This window comes from Emys orbicularis, chromosome 9 (genome assembly GCF_028017835.1).
Source record: "Emys orbicularis isolate rEmyOrb1 chromosome 9, rEmyOrb1.hap1, whole genome shotgun sequence".
Taxonomy (NCBI): domain Eukaryota; kingdom Metazoa; phylum Chordata; order Testudines; family Emydidae; genus Emys; species Emys orbicularis.
The window spans coordinates 104,770,223-104,792,614 of NC_088691.1; the positions used below are offsets into that span (position 1 = coordinate 104,770,223).

The following is a 22,392-nucleotide window of genomic DNA, read 5'->3' on the forward strand; positions in this document are numbered from 1 at the left end:
GGGAGCAGCACGATGAAGGTACAGAAGATACGTTAACACGGGGACACCACAGTGAGGCGATTCGGGGCCGTCCTTCTCTCTCTCTTCCAGTCCCAGCTGGGCTTCACACGCAGTATTTCCAAAAGCAGGCTAGGGAGGGCCAGGAGAGAAAGAGAGATGTTAGGTGCAAGCTCATGTAAAACTCGACTGGCAGTAGGCAGCAGTCCTGCATTCTTGGCAGGGGGACTGGGCGGAATGACATCTTAGATCTTGGCCACCTCTAATTCACTGTATTCTTGGTTAATTTCCATGTCCTTCCTCACTGTCTCTCAGCCACACAAACAATTGCTCCTTGTTTTGCCCCTACGCAAGAGAGCAGTGACCTCGGCAAAGGGGACACGTTTTCACTATCAGCTTGTGTGATGTGGGCGGACTCACTCTTCAGACAAAGGGGTTTCTGCAGAACGGAGAGCCAAGATGTACCAAATAACCCCATGCCCCCTCCTGAATGAAAAGAGACGTCTGCTGCAAGGCTGCTTGAAGTTTCCAAATGGATTTTAGAAGCACTTAAAGGATCCCTGGAGTGGTTCCAGTTGCTAAAATTCCCTTCCACATGAGGACCTTTAACAGAGCTATTCCTTACAGCCTGGGTCCACAGTTCCTTTATGAACCAACAAGCTCTTAAAAGCTTCTGATTTTCCACCAAAAGGGACCAAAATAGGACCATTTTAGGATGCTGCCAAAGCCCCTTAAAGTATCAGAAGCAAATGGAAATGTGGACAGAAAGCAGCCAGTCAGATCAGGCTAGAGGGAGATCCTGCTGCTAGTGCAGTCAAGGAGGCTGATTAATTAGCAAGCAACGGCAAGGCCCATAGATGCCCTGCTGGTCACAATGGATGGCTGAGCTCTGTTGACCTTGGGGTTCTCAGCATATCTGCTATAGCCCGCGTGCGTGTAGAGAGAATGCCCTAAAGGGGCAGGCGGGTAGGAGGGCTGCAGGCAGATAGATCCCAAAGGCTGCTCTAACACCAAAACCCACCACGTTTGTCAGGGTGTGATGGCAGCAGGCCTGCCTCGGCGTAGGCCTCTTCAGAGCCTTCCCCAGCCAAAAGCTGCTCCTTTAACTTCTCCAGCTGTTTGGAACAAGCACAAGGTTAGATTAACCTCTCCTGACCCACCCCCAGCCTTCTCCTGCAAGCCACCCCACCCCCCCATCTATCACTGCATAGAGTGCCACTGCCTTATTCCTCTTGCCGCTGTGGTTTTGATCTCCTCCCCTCACCGTCCACACGCGTCTCCCGTTCACTTTCCCTTCTGGCAGCAGTGAACCTGTAGCACTGGGTTTTCTGTGGCAGGCTTCCGTGTTAACGGCCTTTGTTTCCCGCTTCTAGAGGAGCAAGGAGACTTTGTGCTTCTGCTCCAGCAACGTAGCTCCCAGGAAGCCAGATCCTAATATCCCAGATCTCTGAGGAAGGTCCCGTCGGAATCAAGGCGCTGTGCTGGGGCCCATCTCTAGGTGTGATATAGTGACACATTGCAGAGGCCGGTTGGACTGAGAGTCAGGAGACCTGGGTTCTATTCTCAGCTCTCCCATGACCTGCCATGTGATCATGGGTGAGTCACTTCCACTCCCCGTGCCTCAGTTTCCCCTCACACGCTTTCTCTCCTGTCGTGGGCTGGCTGGCCCTTTGAGGCAAGCTGGGCTCAGTCTTGCCCATGACTTAGCAGCTATCCCTTAGCTTCACCAATGAGCTTGCAACATAAGGGTGGCTCTGTGACGGCAGCTGGTTGCAATGGGCTTAATTAGCTGTAGAGGTGAAGCCAGGAGATTGCTAGTTAAATAAAGCTGGGAACTCAGCAGAGGGAGGAAGACCCAGGAGGGAGGAACAAACAGGATAGCCTGAGGAAATCAGGCTGAGTTTCCCCATGGAGCAAGGTAGGTTCCTGTGGGGGGATCCCTGAGATGTGGCCTAAAAGGAGCAGGGAGACCCTCCGAGGTAAACTGCTGGCATGCGTGGTGAAGGGAAGCAGTGGGGTAGTCCTGCTGGGGAAGAAGCAAGAGAAGAGAAGCTCTGCAGGAATCAGGAGATGCAGAGAACTTCCGTGGCGCCCGAGAGGGCCAGAAGAACTGCTAGTCTGGGCCTTTGATTTGGACTTTAAGTTGGATGGATCTTTGGTTACCCTGGAAAGGGAGTGAACTGTCATGTGACCTGGCCGGAGGGCCGAGCCTCAGAAAACAGAGAGGGAGAGGGGAGAAGACACCGGCTGGGACTAGCCATCGCAGCCACGGGACCAGCCACCGAGGGGTAAGAGACCAAGTTCCCTGCACTGCTATGTCCCTAGAGGTGAGGGCACACGTTTATACCGGCCTTGTCTGCTTAGACCCTCCGCTCTCTGGTGCAGGGACTGTCTCCCACGGTGGGGTGGATCACCCAGCAAAATGGAGACATGCTCCTGGAGTAGGCCTCTAAGTGCTACTGCGACACAAACCATCATAATAAAGGACCTGGGGAAATTCAGACTGGGAGTAGGACTCTGTGCCGTGGTCCTGGCTCTAATCTGAACCAGTTCCCCCACCCATAGCTCCTTGGTGTGACCCAGTGATGGGATTAAACACGACAAAGCAGCAGCACCTGCCTCTGTCGCTAGCCCCTTTTACCTCTTCCCTGGGAAGGGTTTCCCTCTTACGGGAACTTTTTTCCCCAGCGTGCCTTTCCAGATGCTGGCCCTTTAAATATGGCAGAGAGAGGTCACTGCTGCAACCTAACCAATGTTATTTCCTATCTTGTTCCCAATGCAAAGCTGATGGTGGATTCTCCATCACTGGCCACTTTTCTATCGTGATTGGATGTTTTTCTAAAATATCTGCTCTGGGAGTTATTTGGGGGAAGTCCTAGGGCCTGGGCTATGCTAGCGGATCACAACGGTCCCTTCTGGCTTGGCAATCTAGGAATGTGTTTCTTCCATCTGATGAGTGTTTTAAACCCCTGTTGTGCTTTCCTCTTCCTCTTCCCGAGGAGATGGCCCGTTCTCTCACCGGGGCACTGACATTGATGAAAAACAGGCCGGGGATCGCAACGTACCCACTAGTTCAGTCTGGGGATTATTGACCCACTCCCGGCTTTTGTCTGATTCATTCTGCATCAATGCATGCACCTCTCACCTGTTCAAGTTCTTCAAATTTCTTTGCCAGCTCCAGGTCTGGAAGAAAGAACACAGGTAGTGTAAATATCTGTACTGCTTCCTGAAACCCCCATGAGAAGGAATTTCCTCATTCGCCCTTTATACGTGCAAGGCCTCTTTGCCATTGAAATCCTACTTAGCCCTGAAAATCTAGGTTAGTTGAAAGCCCAACAGAAGAGTTGGCATTCCCTACAAGTTATACAGGACTTTCCCTTAATGCTAAATAATAAAGGGGGCAGGTTGTCATGTTTGTTTTGTAACTTATACAACATACCTGACGGGTACAAATATAACAGCTAAAATAAGGGCATGTACTGGCCAATGCCAACTCAGCAGCTCCCCATCACCGTGGTTGGGCAAAAGCCAGAACAAAGGGGCTTAGCCCCATGCCCTGAAGGCCGGTAACTCAGGCTTTGTCAGACTAAAGCATCAGGGGAATTATGTCTCTATGATTAAGTGACCAGAGCAGGAGAGAGCCAATGCAGTCGCCGTTACGGTTATGCTGGAGAGTGTTGGTGGCTCCCAGCAGGCATGTCTTTGGTTATTGGCAATCACAGACCTTGCTGTGGCTGAGCCACGTCGAACCGCCCTTCACTCAGGATCAATGTAAGTGTGAGGGGGTGTCCACCCCACACAGGACTGGAAGGAGTTAAGGTGCCCAGGCAGGCCTGTTAACTCCATAGGCTGCACCTGGAGGGAGAGCCAGGGAGCAGGGAGTTGATTGCAGGCAGGTTCAGCTGGGCAGGAACACGTGGGGCCTATCAAGCCAGGAAGCTGGCAATAGACAGGGGCTGCTGCTGGGAAAGGCTCAGTCATTCCCTGGGAAGAGGGAGGAGTGTTTGAGCAAGAAGGGGAACCAGGAGTTGTTGGATGCAGTCCAGGAAAGGAGCAGTGAGGGCTGGGAGAGGAAAGCCCAGGACTACTGGGTGTAGGACTACTGGACTGGAATCCAGAGCAGTGGGTGAGCCCGGGTTCCCCAACCAGCCACCATGGGTGTGGCATAGACCAGGCAAGGGGCAGAACGGGGGAACACTGAGTGCCCCGGCCCGAGGGCTGAGTCACAAAGAGGATGCTGTGGTGTCTGGGACAAGAGAGGATGCTGCGGTGCCTGGTGTGATGGCATGTGACCCTGGAAGGGTCGTCAACCTTGAGAGCTAATCCCCAGAGTGACCAGGAGGAGGCGCCAGACAAGCCGTGAGTGGTGCGCCCCGGGACAGTAAGAAGCAATTGATGGAGCAACATAGCTAACACAATAGAAAACACTGCCCAAGGGGTGAGGCTACGTGCAAGGCCAGGCAGAAGCTGAGCTATGTGGGCAGAGGTGGTTTCCGGGGTGTTCAGTGCAAACACGGCAGCTGTGTGGGGCCCGTCTACAGAGCCTTTGCCCGTACAGCTATGCCAGCAAAGCCCCCTCAGGAGACGCAGCTTATGCCAGTGAAAGGAGTTCTGCTGGCCTAGCTCCCCCACCTCCCCAAATGACATTAGATATGCTGCCAAAATCACACTTCTGTTGGTACAGCTGCATCTACACTGAGGATTTTCCCCCACTCCTAGATAACCTGGCGATGTCAGCAGAGCTGTGAGAAGCAGAAAAATGGCCAGAAAGCCAGGAGACATCCAGAGAAGCGCTGGTAACATGGCCTTGAGAGGAAGCCAAGAGACAGAGCTTCTTTTGGGCAGAGTGCTGGCTGGAAAGATGCATGGGACCATGAGCCCGGAAACTATCTGCTGCTGTTTGTTCATACTGCATTCAGGGAAACAGGCCTTTGTACAGTCTTTGTAAATAAACAGGATGCACCAAAGAAACACCTGTTTCCACCATCAATTTCTCCTCCTAATGGAGACAACCTGCAAGATGCAGAATATTGGCTAACTGCTTGGGCCAAAAGGGGCAACAATATACATGAAGCCAATACATTATATCAGTCTTGATTTAAAAGATAGCATGGTCCAGTGGACAGGCTGGGAAGCAAGAGAGCTGGCTTCTATTCCTGGCTCTGCCTCCTGTGACACCTTGGACAAATCCCCTTCAAGGCTCTGACCTGCTTTTCACATCAGCAAAACAGAGATTGCAAAAGCACTCTGAGATCTAGGGATGAAAACCGCTACCTAAGCGCTTACAATTGTTACTGCACACACATACCCTTCCTGCGGCATTTCTGGCATCTGCTTTGGCTACAGTTCCACAAGTCAGCGGGCTGGCCAAGGACTGCGGCATCCCGAAAACGAACAGCAGCTGACATTGGAACAGGCAGTCTCGGGGGAGAATAAAAAAGGCTAATTTACTGACGACACTTTGCCTTGGTGTAAACCCTCTGCCTATGCTTCCCTTGGAGATTAATTGTTGGCAGTTGCCCGGCATAAAATGAAGCCTGCCTCTAGGAGTAATAAGTACACTAACCCATAAGCCTGTTCTTTCTTGAATGCATCCTATTTGTAAGCTGAATCCCTTCATTAGCAGAAGAACTTGATTGATTAGATTTGCAGGATTATTCAGCCATTCAGCACTACGGCTGCCTCACTGAGTTTAGCAGAGGGAAGGGTGGAGACCCTTGCAGTCCTTGGGGCATTTTGTCACTGCTTGTCCCTGTGCTCTCCTGTTTGCATCAGAATGGTCACTGTGAAGAGAACACAGCACAGTCCTGCTCTGAAGACCTACACTGCCAGTGAGAACCCATCCATTGACTTCAATGGGCTTTGGGCTGGGCCCTCAGTGGGCAAATGTTATCTCTTGAATTTGAATGATGCTCCCTCCTTTTGTGCCAGGAGAAGTCTCACGATACCCTGCCACGTTCTGGGGTTGGGATCCTGCTGAAATCGACAGGAAGGCCCGGAGCCCTTAGAATTGCACTCTCTGATTTTTGGTCACGTCAGATCTCGCGGGTGGGATAAACGCCCTCGTGATAGCACAGTGCCTCCGGGCCCCGCCAAACCAGAGCTGCAAAGGGATGGAGCAGCAAGAAAAATCCCATTGGCTGAACTTTCCCCAACTTTAACAATGTCAGGTTCTGATGGGCGTTCCCCCTGGTTCTTAGCTCATCCAAAGAACCCTTACTAAGCGTGGACTCCGGCTGAGACCAATCACCTCTTTGCTCTCTGTAAAGCAATTACCCCTGGATATAAATGATGATCAGCTATTTGTATCAGCAGCGTGTGTGTGTGTGTGTGTGTGTGTGTGTGTGTGTGTGTGTGTGTGTGTGTGTGTGTGTGTGTGGTGTGTGTGTGTGTGTGTGTGTGAAAAGTGGCTTCCCGACCCTGGCCTTGCTCTGAGCTGGACCCGTCTGCTGGCACAGGATAGAACTCGTTCCAGCAGCCAGGGATTACTGGGGTGCAGGGACACTTCTGTCAGTCTTCCTTGTCACTAGCCATGCCACTTGTGTCTGCTACGGGGATGTGGGGGACTGGAGAAGCTTCTATGACAACTCAATGCCACCTGCGAATTCCCCTGTGCTGCGGGAGCCTCTGGGGGCCAGCTAAGATGGCTTTAGGTCAGACTTTCAATGGAAAAGCAGCATCAAGTAACCCCTGTGTACCAGCCGGTCTGATCCACTGTGTGTAGGTCCCAATCCTACAGGGTGCTGAGCGGTCTCCACTCCCATAGCAATCCGTGGTAATTAGGGGGCTCAGCCCTTAAGGATCAGGCCCTTAGTATTCAAATAAACAAAGCTGCCTCCAGGGATCTGGGGTGGGAAGCTGGAGACGGGATTGATGAGCGTGTCGCCCGCCCCCTCACTCACTGCTATCCGCGGGTTGCCTCCAGCCGAGGTTTTTGTTAAGCAGCAGAGTCAGGAGCACGTCTTGGTGATTGGTGTCTCCTCTCTCCGGAAACTCTGGGTTTTCTGCAGCACATAAAACACCTCTCTCAGGCTGTGATGCCGGGATGAATGGGTTCCCCGGCACAAGACCGGAGGAGGGAAATATCTCGCTGTCGCATAATGGCAGGTTGGGAGGGATGGGGGAGAGGGAGACGTACTGTGTGTGGGGGGGGTCTCCCATGGGTGGGTGAGGTTGCAATCCTCACCCTCAGCCCCAGCAGAGCTGCTGCGTGGCTGCTCCTGCTTATAACCAGTCCTGGTCAACATGGTCCCTCCCTGTTACGCAGAAGGGAGTCAGACAGTTGCATTGCCTAGTCCGTCACCAATCCACTGGGGACTCCCTTCTCCCCCCCACCCCCCAGCTGCCCCCACAGAATCATACTGGGGCTGGAGAGGAGCTGGGAGTCCGTCCAGCCTGTCTCCCCGAGACCAGTACAGGGGTGATCCCTGGTGCACACTTACTGGAGTTCCCTCCAGCCTAGACGTAAGAGCCCCCACCTCTGGGCTAATTCCCCTGCTGTGCTTGAGATACACGCACAGGTGACAAAAAACCTTTGTGTTCACCCTGGCTAGAGCCAGCCAGGGGGCAGTCACGCCTGCCCGCCCATGGGGCCACGGACTGGTCCAGCTGCCAGGCAGGGCCGGCCTGTATGGATGTTGAAGACACACCTTTATTTTCCTGGGAAAGCCCCCTGTGCTGACTCTAGGCCACCTGGGGATTCCCTGTGCACAAGGGGAATCCTCCCAGAACCTGTTAAATCAACTGCCTGCTGCCAGAAAGGGGACAGGGCCCTCTGTGAAACCCCCAGACAGAGCGTTCTCCGTATTGTTCCCGTAGGGAGGGTGGGGAGTCACTGCTCTCTGGAAAGATTGCTCCCCAAACCCCATGGATCCACCAGTATCTGGTCACTGGACAGTCACCATAGTCCAGGGCCATATGCACCGAGACTCTGTAGTGCTCCAGAGACCAGGAGCTCCCAGCTCGGCCCAGCTGGTCTCTTATATAGCCTGAAACGAAGGGTAGGGCACACAGTCAGCGTTAACTTTTGTGAGGCAAGAGGGGGCGGGGAGGGGGAAATTCATGGAGAGTGCCCAGGCTCCCAACCCATTTCAGATCCCAAAGCTCCTGTAGAGACCATAGACAGGCAAGAATGGTGCCCGAGGAACAGCCCTCTTCTTTTCCTGACCCTCCAGGCTTCCGTTCCCTCCACACATGCAGGTGCAGGGCAACCATTTCACCAAAGTGGCTTCACCCTTATCTAACCCTGATGGGCTTAAAGCAAAACATACACACAGGGGGCAACACATTATTATTATAGCTATTTAGACACCGCTGCGTAAATCTGGGGAAGCTGAGGCGCTGTGCCTACTCTGATGATCATAAATGCAGGCCAAATTCATCCCTGGCATGGTACCTTGACTGGTGTCACTGGGCCTGATCCTGATCTCAGTTACCAGCAGGAATTAACCCCCTGGAATTTAGCGGCGTCACAAGAGGAATGCGTTTATCATGGTGAGTTTAAAGATGATTTGGGTTATGATGGTTTTGAAATGGTGGTGGTTAGGCATGTTGGAGTTTGCTTTAGAAAAAAAATATAAATGCGCAATCAAAATAAAAGGCATTATTACAAAACCAACCAGGCAATAGAGGAGGAAAAATCCATTTAAAAGCAATGTTATTTTCTAGCTTATATTTGGCTGCTCCTGTTTCCCCCTCAAAGGCTCTGTAACAAAGATTAATGACACCATTTCCCTGCAGAATAAGTGCAAGCCTCTTAAGTGACTAAGAGAAGAACATGTAAAAAAGAAGCCTCCTTGGATAAAATGTCTAGTGCGGACACTTAGGAGCTGTCCGACCTCGTACACTCTGTGTCAGGACCATCACTAGATAATACCAGGGCATTTTTTTTCCTAGGAGATTTTCTTTATGAATAGCAAGAGACATTCTCATCAGACACATTCCTTCTGATGTGACAGGGTCACTGTTAAATGTGACGTATTATACAACCAGAAACGGACATAGGGATGGTTGTAGGTCACCCTAATATAATGAGGCCTCTCAGTAGCTCACTGGTTGGTTAAATGTTTAGTATAGTGAGGTAGTAATGGGTAACCTTATTTCCTTCCCATGTGAAAATCAGTGCTGTAGGGTTGGGTCAAGCAGAAAGGAAAATCCACCAACCAACCAACCAGCAGAGATAAGTACCTACCTGTGTCATCTAGGCTGAGTTTCAGCTTACCTTGTAGTGCAAGAGGTTTTCCATGTGCAGACGGTATCAACAGCATTATGGAGAAAACAGTTAGGAGCCCAAGGCAGAGCTGAACCGAACAGATTTTGTCCATGTTCCCGCCACCCAAAAGAACTCTTCCTTCACGCTCGATGGAGGACTTCAGTGCAACCCGGCTCCAGAGGAGCTCACTTTTAAAAGCCAGCGAATGTGCAATGATTACAAATGGTCTTTGGAGGAGGGGAGAAAAAAAATCTTCTGAAATATAATTCAACCTGTCAATATGATTCACTCCTTGGATAATGGACAGATCAACCCAGGAACAGACGTCATAAGGAACCCGGTCAATATGTCTCTTATCTGACCAATCCAATGACTGTTCCCTCTCTCTCACACACACACACGCGCATCCATATACAGGTTCTGTGGCTCTATTATAGAAATGTATTCCGTGAGCTGGCTCAAAGGGAGCTTTGCAATTTATTATTGCACTCTCTAGCGCTTGTGCTAATTAACCTGAGATGTAGAAAGTGCCAGAATGGTGGAGGGGAAGACAGGGCTGTTCATTTAATTTAACTGATTGCTGGCACTCCGGTGCATTGCTCCATCCCAATGACTTTGTTGAGCATTGGCTTTATCATCAACAGGCAAAATGCTGCATTTGATTTCAGGGCAAAGTATGGGCTGGGGGTTAAATTTGACATCAGATATGAAATTCATCAAAGAGGAGCCAGATCCCTTCAGTTTTGTCCATTCGGGAGAAGGACGGGTGTTTGGATGATCCATTTTATTGGCAAAAGCCCATATTTTATTCAGATAAAATGTGGTAAGATGCACTGTAAAACCTTTCAGTGTCTGTTTTAGGGGTCTGGCTCCATCTTGTTTAGCTTGTATTTATTGCCTTCCCATCTATCTCAATGATCTGTTAGGAATTTTCAATTACAACTTTATGATACCAAGAGAGATGCTGCAATAACAACCGTCCTGGTAAACTCTGTTCTCAGCCCCTGCTACTTTCTGCAAGTGACGCTGCAAAGATGAGCTGCAGAACTGAGTCACTCACAGCCTGCACTAGCAACAAGCTGATCTCTACGCACGGTGCCACTGATTCACCTGATATTCTTGGCTGCCGCAGCGCTGTCCTGAATTGCCCATCTCCCGCCGCCTGGTGCTACCTGCAGGTAGCATTAACTGGAAGGCAATAGTGACTTGGAGTTGGGATTTCTGGGGTTTGTTTCCCAGCTCTGCCAACGACTTGTTGTGTGACCTTGAACAAGTCACTTTTGATGCCCCAGCCTTACCCAGCTATACAACGGGGACTAAATAAATTAATGCTGGTGAAGCCCTTTGAGATCTTTGCGTGAACGGTGCTATTTAAGTGCAGAAAATGACAGCAATTGTCATGAGAATGAGAGACAATAGGCCTGACCCCACAAGATGCTCTTCTGCAAGGTGCCAATGGGCCTCAGCTCCCAATGGAAGTTGCATTGACAATGTTCAATGCATCCTTGCAGAATTGGGACGATAGCCCACGAAGGCCGTGTAGTGCCCATTTCCCTCTTGATCTTGATTTGCTGCACCCCGCTTGCTATACCACTGCCCAGGCTCACCTGAACAGACATGGGCAGTTGTGCTGGATTGCACTGACGTTCTGTGACGGGAAGGGCACGATGCTAGCTGGGAAGGCAGCATATTTATTTTCAGCTGTGTCCTATCCCAATGCAATCAGCCTTCTAGGGCATGTGCAAACCATTATCCTCTAGCCAAATGAGATGCAACATGACACTCTGGCTTTGGCGGTCCTATAAAGCAAGAGGAGAAATCAATCTGTCTTTTGGGGTGCTGACAGGCGGTAGTGACAAGGCTGATTTCCAAGCCCAGAGAAGCTGAACGTTATCCTGCAACTCAATAATGTTATGAGTGTGTTTAGCATCTTATTAACTGGACACCTGGAGGCCTAGAATTCAAACAAGGACAATGCCGATTACAGCTGCTTGCATTTCTCTCTTTTTTGTTTGGTCAAAAAGTAATTTAAATGAAAATGACATTTGGTCAAAATGGAGATATTTCATTTTTGATGAAATTTTCTGAGTTTGTTTCAATGAAAATTACCAAAAGCTGAAAAAAGGTAGGTTTTCAATCACAAACAAAAAGAAAAACAACCGGCACAAACCTGAAAAATTCCTGCAAGAAAATTTTTCAAAATGTTTCAAAACTTCCTGCAAAATATTGGTATTTTCCCACTAGCTCTAATTCAGATCTTTCAGAGATCAAACAAACCAGGACTTTCTCCGTCATCAGAAGTTAGTGCATCAGCTAACTCTAATATCTATCCCTCACTGCCTCTGAAACTATTATTCCATTCAGACATGAGAACTCCCACATTCTCCTGGGAGCACGTACCTCCTGATAACATGCAAGTTAGCATATGTCACCAGTTTGACTAAGATCAATTTAATACATAACAAGCGGTTCTCAGTCTGAAGTAGTAGCACCTTAAGCAGGAACTCACTGGATGTTAGCAACCTTATCAATTATAGTTCACACTCAAACCACCCTTTTAGAGGGAAGGGTCAGCTACAGAAACACTTGCAGCAGCTGGTTTTCTGGCTCCCTCTCATCTTGTCTCCAGACCTGGTGTAGAACTGAGTCTTGTATCGGTATCGATGGTGGATGCTGCTCTCCTGGTGATAGATCTGAGTAAGGGGTCGCTGCTGAATCCATCTGTCAGCAGCCCTTGGAACCAATGAGGCTTTGTTGACGTCTTGTAGTATCTTGTAGAGGGACGCTGGAAAAGCTCCTTGCTGGGGTTTGCTCTTTCATTGCAGAGAAATCCCAGGGGCGTAGCACTGGGCTGATGCGACCGTTCAGCCGCCCAAAGTGTCCTCACATCTATTGTGTCACCGCTCCAACATGATGGGCACGTGAGGTCTGGTGCTGCAGTGTGATCACAGTGCAGACATGCTCATCTCTCCGTCTCCTTTCTGCCGGGCTCCGATCCTCCAGCGTCACTTTTCCTGGTGTCTGGCCAAATGAAGGACCTGAATGAAGGCGAATGGGCAGCCATTCTGCCTGAGGAGACAGATGTGAGATGGGCTGGTATGGAATGAGGCGGGATCTAGAGGAGTGGGGGGGATCTGTACATCCCTGCCTGTTGCCAAAGGTCCTAGTGGGTTCATTGCTGCTCTGGGATTATCGGATGGCAGTGATTGGCCTTAATGAGAGGTTTCCCTGAATGAAAGGGGCTCTGCGTTTGGCCCATTAATCCATCTGGGAGAAGCTTTGTCAAGTTGCAAAATGTTGACAAAAAATGTCACTGACATTTCAATTAAACGGAGACAAATTTGGATGAAATATTTGTAATATTTTTCTTGTTTTTAAAATCAGCTCCAGTCATCAATAATGTCTTGCACGTCATCTGTTGAAGGACTGTCTCCTGTACTTGAAGGCAGCTGGCGTCTAACATAAGAGTTCTCCAGCTTTAATCTTCATGGTCCTAATCTGTCATGGCCGCTTCTCATGGGCACAAGCTCGTGAAGCTGTGCTAGCATAGCATAATGTATCTGGTGTCAAAAGGGAAATGAACAACAATGGACAAAACCCACCAGTCCATATTGTTGGGAATATGCAGACCAGGGCCATGCTGGCTGGATTCCACTAAACTCAGAGGAGCTGCTTCATCATGCACCGACTCTGTGTATGGACAGATGAGGTTAAGTTCCTCAGTGTAATCCTACCTCCATGTCTTTATGCATTCGGCTCTTCTCTCTCTGCCCCGGCGAAGACCCTCTTGGTTCTTGTGTGATAAAACCATTCAATCATGAGAAGTGCCATCAATGGAGCTTTGCCATTATCTTCAATGGAGCCAGAATTTCACCCAGTAGCTACCGGATGAAAGATTGAGTCTCCCAGTAGCCCAACCTCAGATTCATCCCAAAGCAGCATTCACACCTCTGGGACAAACATCCGTCAAAGAGAATTCAACGCATTCCTCAGATAACTGTTAAGACGTGCCACCAGCCTTGGACTGATGAGAGGGAGAGAACGTGGAGGGGCTGCTTCACACAGCACATGGGGGGTTTGGAAAGAGAAATCTTGTCTTTTCACTGGCACTCGGGAGGCTCTGAAAAGCTTCCCACTCCACGTGCGTCCCATGTGAGCCGGAGCAGCGTGCTCTGGATTTGCCCTGGCTCTTGTGTTCTCCTCTGAGCTGCCACATGCTGGATCCTGGTGAAAACACCCTGCTGAGGATGCGCCTCCCAAAAGAGTCTTCCAGTCAGGGACATGCCATCGCTGCATCCCCCAGGCCGTAGCTAATGACGGTGGTCGGCTGGCGCCACTGGCCGGGGAGAAGGACGCCTCCCCTGGCGTAGTTCCCGTTGCGTGCTGAGCAGTAGCTTCAGAGAGACACTGGCCTCGTGCCCACAGTTCCTCTGTTTATAGAGGCAAGGGGTGGGGGTAAGGGGAATGTTTCCTCGGAGCAGGGCCATTGTTCCTCCCATAGGGCCAGACTGTCCCCACTGGCCCCCAGTACTCCTCCTCCTCCCCGTTCACCCAGCCAGGTTTCCTCGCCCCCCCCCACTCCAGTGCATCTTCCCCTTCCCCCCTGGACTCCTCTTCCCATCCGACTCGCCCCATTCAGGCGTCTCCCCCAGGCCTCCTTCCCCAGCTCCCTTTCCTCCAGTCGGGTTGCCGCCTTGGCGTTTCTCTGCCTGGCTCCTCCCACCATGCCAATACTTCGCCCTCCCCCTGCCCAGCTGCCTCCCCACTCCACCCAGCCCCACAGCCTCACCCGTAGCTATCCTGTCAGAGTCAAAGGGGAAATGATGGAAAATCCCCTCCCCGCTCCCAGCTGGACACGAGCGTCTCCCCTTTTCACACACATTCGCCTCCTGCGGGCGCAGTGTCCACCGCCCCGTGGAAGGGGACGATTCTCTGTGTGAGGGAATTAAAGGACCGTGCCCCTGGGTGTGTAGAACACCCCTCCGCATACACACGCTCTCTCCTGGGAGCGGCCCTCAGTGGGGGAGGAGCTGTAGTTATTAGAAAATGAGACTTTCTGTTTCCCAGGGGCCTGTTAAAGCCAGTCAATATTTATGAAGCTTTTAGTCTGACTGATGCAATTTGTTCCTTCGCTACGTGCTTGTTGCTCAGCCCATAATGACTATCAAATTAGACACTCCGGGTTAACCGTCTCCTGGCAAGCTCTGCTAAGAGAAGTGGAGGGGAGGGGTCCAGGCTGCCCCATGCTCTGGGTCTTGTTCTCCCCTCATTGCACCGAGGTAACTAACACCAAGTTGGGGCACTGAGGGAAGGACCTGCCTGCTCCCCACAGGGGTGGGGCATATTGGAGAGGTGGGAATGAAAGGAGCTGGGTTCTCATCCTGGCTTTCTCCCTGACTCGCTGGGCGTTCTTGGGCAAGCTACTTAACCTCTGCCTATAACGGGTATAGTGATGCACACCTATGCCCCGGAGGGTAATTACCGTTGATTAAGTGCTTTGAGATCCTCAGCTGCAGGAGACCAGCCAGGTGCTGAGCGATAAATACAATGATACAAATGCACTGGAATTTCAAGAAGGCCGCTCTGGTTAACGGCACAGCAGCTGTGCCAGCTACCCCATCAATGTCCTGACCTGAAGGCATCTCCTCTAAGGGGCAGAAGGGGCATGGGTGCCTCTATTGAGACTGACAACGGGGAGACGGGTGTACTGCTCCCTCCCACTATGACGTGGGCGGTGACACCCCCACCCCAGCCCATTTCACAGGGCACTGAACACAGCGTTCCCTAGTCCTGATGCAGAATGACCAACGTGGGGTCTAGGTAGCACTTCCATGAACCCTGGGCCCTGAAAAGGGGCCCTCTTCTGCTCTCGTTCACACCGGTGTAAATCTGGAGTGATGCTGCTAAAGGCAGTGAAGCTATTTCCGAATGTCAGGCTGGTACCCACTTAGATCAATCTCCGTTGTGACAAGACTCCTATCTGCCTTGGGCCCAACCCCAGTCCATGGAGCAGCTGCAGTTTCTGACCTCTGAACACAGCCGATTATACCAGCAGGATGCCATGGAAGTCACGGGAGTGACACCAGATGTAACAAACGTACATGCTGCTGGCACCAGAGACAGCATCACAAGAACATCCCCGCCACAAACGTAGGCACCAGCCGCGTGAGCAATGGGTGATCTCCCCCGAGCGATGGTAGTTGTAGGTCTCATCATCCTTTCTGTAGGCCGGCCACCAGAGGGCAGCGTCACTTGCTCTGTCATGCATACGAAGCCCATACATCACACGGTGTTGTACCCAGCCCTTGATCTTCCAAGGAGTTTTCCATAGGGCAAGCTAAAGGGGAGGCCAAGGGAAATAAAGGCGTTTTAGGATCCTCATGGGCTTTCCAGCCCTCAGGATGTTGCTGGTTTCGGAGCACAGTGTCCTCCTAAAGGCACCCTTTAGTTTAAAATCCTTTTCATCTAAAAATGCATGCCCCCCACTCTCTCTCCGTCTGCCCCTCCTGTTCCTTTCCCCACCCATTGCTCTGACCCTCGGGAGTCTTGAGTTTTTAGCTGATTGGCTGAACATTATAGCATCAGCATCTGCTCCGAATGGACAGTGAATAGACCGATTCTGGAGGCAAATCTGGGCCGCTCCCCTGTGTAAACGCTGCACGTTGCTTTCCCACTGTGTCCTCTTGCAGCAAGGGGAAGCTGGTGAGGTTCGGATTGCACTTCAGCTCCCCCAGCCCTTGGTGCTTCGTGTCTTCTGACAACGCTCGTCCCTTCTCTTCTGTTGGGGCTTTTTTTTATATGGGCTCCTATTACCCCCCACCCCCATCCTGATTTTTCACACTTGCTGTCTGGTTACCCTAAGCACCTCTCCCTTTGGCCCACTGGCCCTTGGGAAGCTGTGTCTGTATCCCACGGCAGGGACGAGGTTTCCAGACTGCCCGATGTGATTCCTACTCCCCAGGGGTTGGGGCCAGCCCGGGGCAGGGAGGAAGCAGAGGGGGTTCAGGACCTCAGTGCCTTCACAGACCCTGCAGCCTGTCGATGGTAATAGATATTTGTGTCCCTTAAAAGTGTGCTGGCCCACATTACATTTGGGGGGTGCTATCTCCAAGTCCGTCCTGGAGCTCAGAGGATCATCAGTCTCAGCCTTCAACCTCAAGGCCACAGCGACAGCGTCACAAACCCTGCTGCAAGTGCCTCCCCCCCCCCCACGGCTCTGAACAGGTACCGCAGCAGGGTCAGCCCTCCACATTGCGAGGGGAGGTTTCTCTCCCCAGTCAGCCTCACGCTGGAATCCCCCGCACACAGTGTGTATTGGGGACAGGATTTGGGCCTCCCATGGGACCTTGGAAATACACCTCAGCATTCAGGTTCTCAGCCCAACCTGCTCTCCGGCTTGAACAACTTTGCTGATCTGTGGAGACAGGCCAGGCTGAAAGAAGCAGCTGCAGGTGAAATGCAAACCTGAGTGAAGTCTCACGCTGTATGACTGGGTTCCACTTGATTGTGCATGATGATAGCAATCAGGGCCGGCTCCAGGGTTTTGGCCGCCCCAAGCGGCGCAAAAAAAAAAAAAAAAAGCCGTGATCGCGATCTGCGGTGGCAATTCGGCGGAAGGTCCTTCGCTCTGAGCGGGAGTGAGGTACCATCCGCCGAATTGCCGCCGAATAGCTGGACGTGCCGCCCCTCTCCGGAGTCAAGCTGGTGCCTGGAGCCGGCCCTGATAGCAATGAACAGAGAGAGGCTCAAACCAAAACCCAGATCTGAGCACACTGAACTTTGGAAATGTGGATCTGGATCCAATGCCGAATGTGACGAAGGGCCACTGCTTCCATAATGGGATCAACCAGTCTCCTAGCTGGAGCTTGGTCTGTACTCGGAAATAACCCGTCTCCTGAAATAGCACTTCTCAAGCCGAATTCACAGCACTTTACAAACCAGTATAGGTGGCGTTGGTGTCAGGATGGGCCTTTTCCTGTTCCCATGAAAAAACACCACATTTGAGCAAGCTGTCTGAAAAAGCCTCCAAAAAATCTCAGTGCGCACATGCTCAGTCGAGACTTACTAGAAGGGGGCAACTGAATTCTCCACGGATTTCGTGCACTGAACATGGGCTGCAGGAGCTGAGCAGAAGCTGCAATTGTTCCTCCCATGTGCTGTGGGTCATTCTGGTGCCAGGCACCAGAACTGAGAGCCGGGAGACTCTCTCCCGTGCCCTCAAGGCTCCCTTTGAGGGGGAAGCATGACTGGACTGCAGTGGGAACAAGAGCTAGACCTGTTGGGGGCCGGAAGGAGTAGATTGACTCTAAGAGCCTGGGAAGGAGACTGGGGTGAGGAACCTGAGGAGGGAGACTGGGAGTCAGGGTGGGGAGGATTCTGACACTCTCGTGGGGATCCTGGAGGGAGAGACTGGGACTGGTGGAGCAAGCAGGCTGGTCCTGGGTGGAGGAGGACTGGGAGGAGGAGCTGTGATTGGGGGAAGGGAGAGGTCTGGGACAGGAAGAAACTAGAGGGGCCAGGGCCAGGAGTCAGGGGTAGGAAGATGTGGTCCTCATTTTCTGGGTGCCTGACTTTAGATCCTGGGGTCTGACTGGCAGAAGTGCTGAGCACTCACAGCTGCAACTGACGTCAATGGGAGCTGGGAGCTGGGCTGTGAACATGTGAAGTGCTAGATCAAGGTAAGGATTCTGAAAAATCAGCTCCTAGGCATCTCACATTAGTGAGATTAGTGGACATGCTTGGCCTTCATCTCTCTGAGCCTCAGTTCTGCCCCCTGTAACGTGGGGATAATAGCACTCATTTATCTCAGGGTGTGGTGAGATCATGAATTAATGTTTGTGAAGCATTCAGCTCCTATAGCAGTGAGCACCATAGAAAAGCCAAATTAGTCGTCCTATATGCAGAGCAGGGTTTGATGCGGCTAACATCCGTCTGTGACACAGAGGCCCATTGGTGCTGATGGGCAAACTGGGTTTATTGTTCTTTACAAGCAAGTTCTGTTTGAAACCGGGCAAACTCAATACACCTAAAATACCACTTTCATGGTATTTATCTGTGAAGGGTAGCATGTGAGGCCTCTACTGGAAGCTTGTAACTTACCAATACTCATAATCATTGTGAGATGTGTGTGTGGGTAATGTTTTCAATACAGTCACAAATTATGCCTTATGGCCTTGGAGTAAGTCATCAGGGAAGCATATGTCTCGTGATGAACCATCCAAGTGGGAGGGACTTGTTACCCCTCCCTGGTCAGCTGGTGATGTAAAGCAAGGTTCAGTTGTCTTGCCCCATCCCAGAACAGACAATGGAAAACTGTCAAAAACAGCTGCAAACCATCAAAACCACTTGGAGGTAAAAAGGAGCATTACAGGAGACGGGGGATAAAGACAAAAGACGGGTTCAGTATGTCACAGGGGGAGAAAGACTCTCTGCACCCATTCACTGAGGAGACATCCTGTTCTGCAGGGATGTTTCGTGAAAGACTGATCCTGATTCCTGGGAAGCCAGCCAGCTCTGTGACAGATTGAACTCGGAGGGGGGGTGTGCGGGGGGAAGATCTGCTTTATGAGATAGGAAAGGTCACTACTGATAAACCATTTGTTTCCATCCCTCTGGGGAGTAACTGCAGCACTTCACCCAGACACAACTAAGGCCAGGTCTACACTACAGACATATGGGTAGAACTACGTCACTCGGGTCTGGATTTCCCACACTCCTGAGCGATGTAGTTATACCGACCTAACCCCTCGTGTAAACAGTGCTCTGTTGGGGGGAGGGCTACTCCCATCGACACAGCTACCGCCGCTCGGGGAGGTGGATTAACTACGCCTGCGGGAGAAGCTCTCCTGTCAGCATAGGAGCGTCTTTGCTAAAGCACGACAGTAGCGCTGTCCATGAAGACAAACCTTAAGATTGAACAGTGGACCAGTGGTTCCAATATTTCGCTTGTAAGGTGCTTTGGGATCCTGCAGGATGAAAAGCACCACAGAGCCATAAGTTGTGATTACAATGCTGCTGGCAGTCTGTAGCAAACTCCGAACATCAACCTGTTTCCTTGGTACTATTTAATTCATCCCCACCTGCAGGCCCTCTGGGGTCATGTTCTCTTCATTATCTCTTAGATTTCCTGCGCATTCCAGATGATTAGTTCCCTTTTCCTTTCTCAAAGGTCTTATCTAAATATATATTCCAGCATCCAGCGCACATGGCTGCCTGCAGGTCAGAAAGAAGCAGGACACAGTTGCAAAGGAAATGCTTTGTTTCGCTGCCGGATGCAGCCTGAGAGCATATTATTTCCTGTTGTCCTTCGCAGTGCCTTGTGTCACCACGTCAGGTCTCTGGGGGTCTCTGCAGATATTACATCCTTGCTACAGCAAGACTTGTGGGATCAAAGCTGTTGAGAGTGGATGTAAAGAGTTGCACCAAGGAAGCTAGGCCTAGTGCATAGATTATATGGGTTCTGCCCACCCCAGAACTATGCTACATAGCTTCGAGATCTATCTACTAGCACTTTATCTATTACTTATTTACATATATACAGGCACAGAGCACTCTTGTAACAGGCCTAAGTCACTTCAGGGCCCAGTGGCACCAATATGGCAGCTGTTGACAGCAGGTAAATTAGCTTTTGATTCTTTTATGTTTATGTTTTATGTTGGTATTTTGGGCCCTAATCCAGCAACTGGCTGGCCCCTTCGCTTCATGTGGCCCTAAGAAATCAGTGAAGACCACAGCAGGAGGGTGTCTCCATGGAACAAAAATAACAGGAGTACTTGTGGCACCTTAGAGACTAACAAATTTATTAGAGCATAAGCTTTCGTGGGCTACAACCCACTTCTTCGGATGCGGGTTGTAGCCCACGAAAGCTTATGCTCTAATAAATTTGTTAGTCTCTAAGGTGCCACAAGTACTCCTGTTATTTTTGAGGATACAGACTAACACGGCTGCTACTCTGAAACCTCCATGGAACAAGCGTCAGAATTGTGGACTTAAAACAGTGCTGTCCCTTTTTGACCTGAGCAGCTGATCAAAGTTCAGGGCCTGTGGGTGTTCCAGATGGCTGCAGGAGCTGATGGAGTCTGGCATGCTCTTTGACGCAATCTTGGTATTGACAAGGTATGTACTGAATTCTGCTTCTCTGAACACAGAACAATAAGAGCAGTTTCTTAGCTTACAACCCACAAGCTTCTTTAGCTACCATCACACCCCAAAGCGCTCTCTCTAGCTTCTTCGAGGGTCACACTGTGCTTACAGGCGCCTGCTTGGTTGTCTTGCCTCTCCCTGTCCCTCTGTTCTTGTCTGGTCTGATCTTAGGCTTGGTCTGCGCTAGCAACTTATGTCGGTATAACTCCGTCATTCAGGCGTGTGGAAAATCCAGGCCCCTGAGCGACACAGTTATACCGACCTAACTCCCAGTGTAGACAGCACTATGACTAAGGCTTCTCCTGCCAACATTGCTACTGCCTCTTGGGGTGGTGGATTACCAACGCGGACAGAAGCTCTCCCGTCAGCGTAGGTAGCGTGGCTGCACCGCTGCCACCTTTTAAATGTCGACAAGCCCTTAGTTCTTGTGGGATCTCTCCTCCCACACACACCTACCCAAACCAATGTGTAGGCAAAAGCTCCTGGATGGGCTCACACAGAAGCTGCTCTAGCTATACGCAAGCTAGGAAGCTGCCTAGGGCTGCAGATTTCAGGGCAGCTGGTTAGAGCCACAGATTTGAGTGGCATTGTGACCCCGTGCTCCAGGTGACAGCTCCACTCACTCAACTTTGGCCTGGTTCCCTGTCTGTCATGGCGGGTGGGCGGTTGAGCCAAACCTGAGTGGCATGACAACCCACTGAAGTATTGCCTAGCGCGGCAGATTGTCTTGAGTGGCCTCTGGGTTCACACACCTTTTGTCATAGGTGGGAGCTTATGCTCACAGTTATGTTAACTGAAGGGTGAGTTCACACCTTTCAGTCTCAATGGGGTTTTAACTCACCCCATAACAAGCTCATAACTATAGCAACGACCTAAGCACCATGTTTGCAGGTGTCACTAAATATAAATAGCCTTGGTAGAACTTGATTGTATTGATCATTTTGATGGATACTATCAATGTTTATTTGTAAGCAGTTTTTCTGATCTGTTCAGTTTAAATTTTCAGTTGTGGAAAATTATGCAAGGGGGTCAGACATTTATTTAATGTCAAAAGATGCTGAGATTCAAAAAGTTAAAGCTTTATAAACTGCTCAAAACAAATTGGCAACATCACGATGTCAAAATACACAAGGTAACTATATCCTTAACCCAACAAATCACACCTGTTTTCACCATTCATTCACTAGTCCATTTGTAACAAGCAATATTTCAAAAGTCTAAGTCACTGGATTTTGATTCTAATAAGTTCTCAAGCAGCATTTCGCTTCCTTTGCTTATCTGTACATTTTGATTCTTATCAATGGAAATGTTTTGTCATCAGTTTGTGTGTGTGTGTGTAAGGTGAAACTGATGTTTACCGACGTTTCCTGATAAAAATCTAATCCTTCCAAGTTTCAATATAAACTTCAGGCTCTTTGCATGAAAGCTGCTGTACAAATGCTAAAACCTTCAACTTTGTAGTTGTGCTGTGGTTCTGAATTAACTATATTATATTTATACAGGATGGGAACAAAAACACACTCAAATTTTGGGAGCGTTTGGATCAGATCTTTGTTGCCTCTTGTGTTCCTTATGTCTCTGATTTATCTTTCTGGTTGCTTGCCCCTCCTGTCTTTCCTCCTAGCCTTGTTCAAACAAACAAACAAACAAAACCTAATCTAAAGCGGCAAATCCAGCAAACCAGCCTGTTCTGATGATTGCAAACCAGAAACAATTGTGCTGTCATTATCAGCCACCTCTGGACCTAAATGCTCATTTATAGGATCAAAAATCCAGGTCATTCACAGATAGGGTGACCAGACAGCAAATATGAAAAATCGGGACAGGGTGTGTGTGTGTGTGTGTGTGGGGGGTTATAGGAGCCTATATAAGAAAAAGACCCCAAAATCGGGACTGTCCCTATAAAATCTGGTCACCCTATTCACAGACCCTGGTCCCTGACCGATTTGGCTTGTGCACCACTGGGCAGCCACCCACGTGCCGCTCTCCTGGGGGATTTAACTCGGAAGGGAAAAGGCACCAGGCGCTTTGCTGCCAGTTGT

General features: G+C 50.4%; 1 protein-coding gene across 1 annotated transcript; it reads right to left on the reverse strand.

The window, feature by feature from the left end:
- Positions 1-103: 103 nt before the first annotated feature.
- UTS2B (urotensin 2B) lies at positions 104-9,320 on the reverse strand. The gene is made up of 5 exons (XM_065410256.1): positions 9,218-9,320; positions 6,900-7,001; positions 3,143-3,180; positions 1,019-1,112; positions 104-129 (listed from the first exon to the last, which is right to left on the reverse strand). The coding sequence occupies exons 1-5, from the start codon at positions 9,318-9,320 to the stop codon at positions 104-106; spliced, it is 363 nt and encodes a 120-aa protein (XP_065266328.1).
- Positions 9,321-22,392: the final 13,072 nt, after the last annotated feature.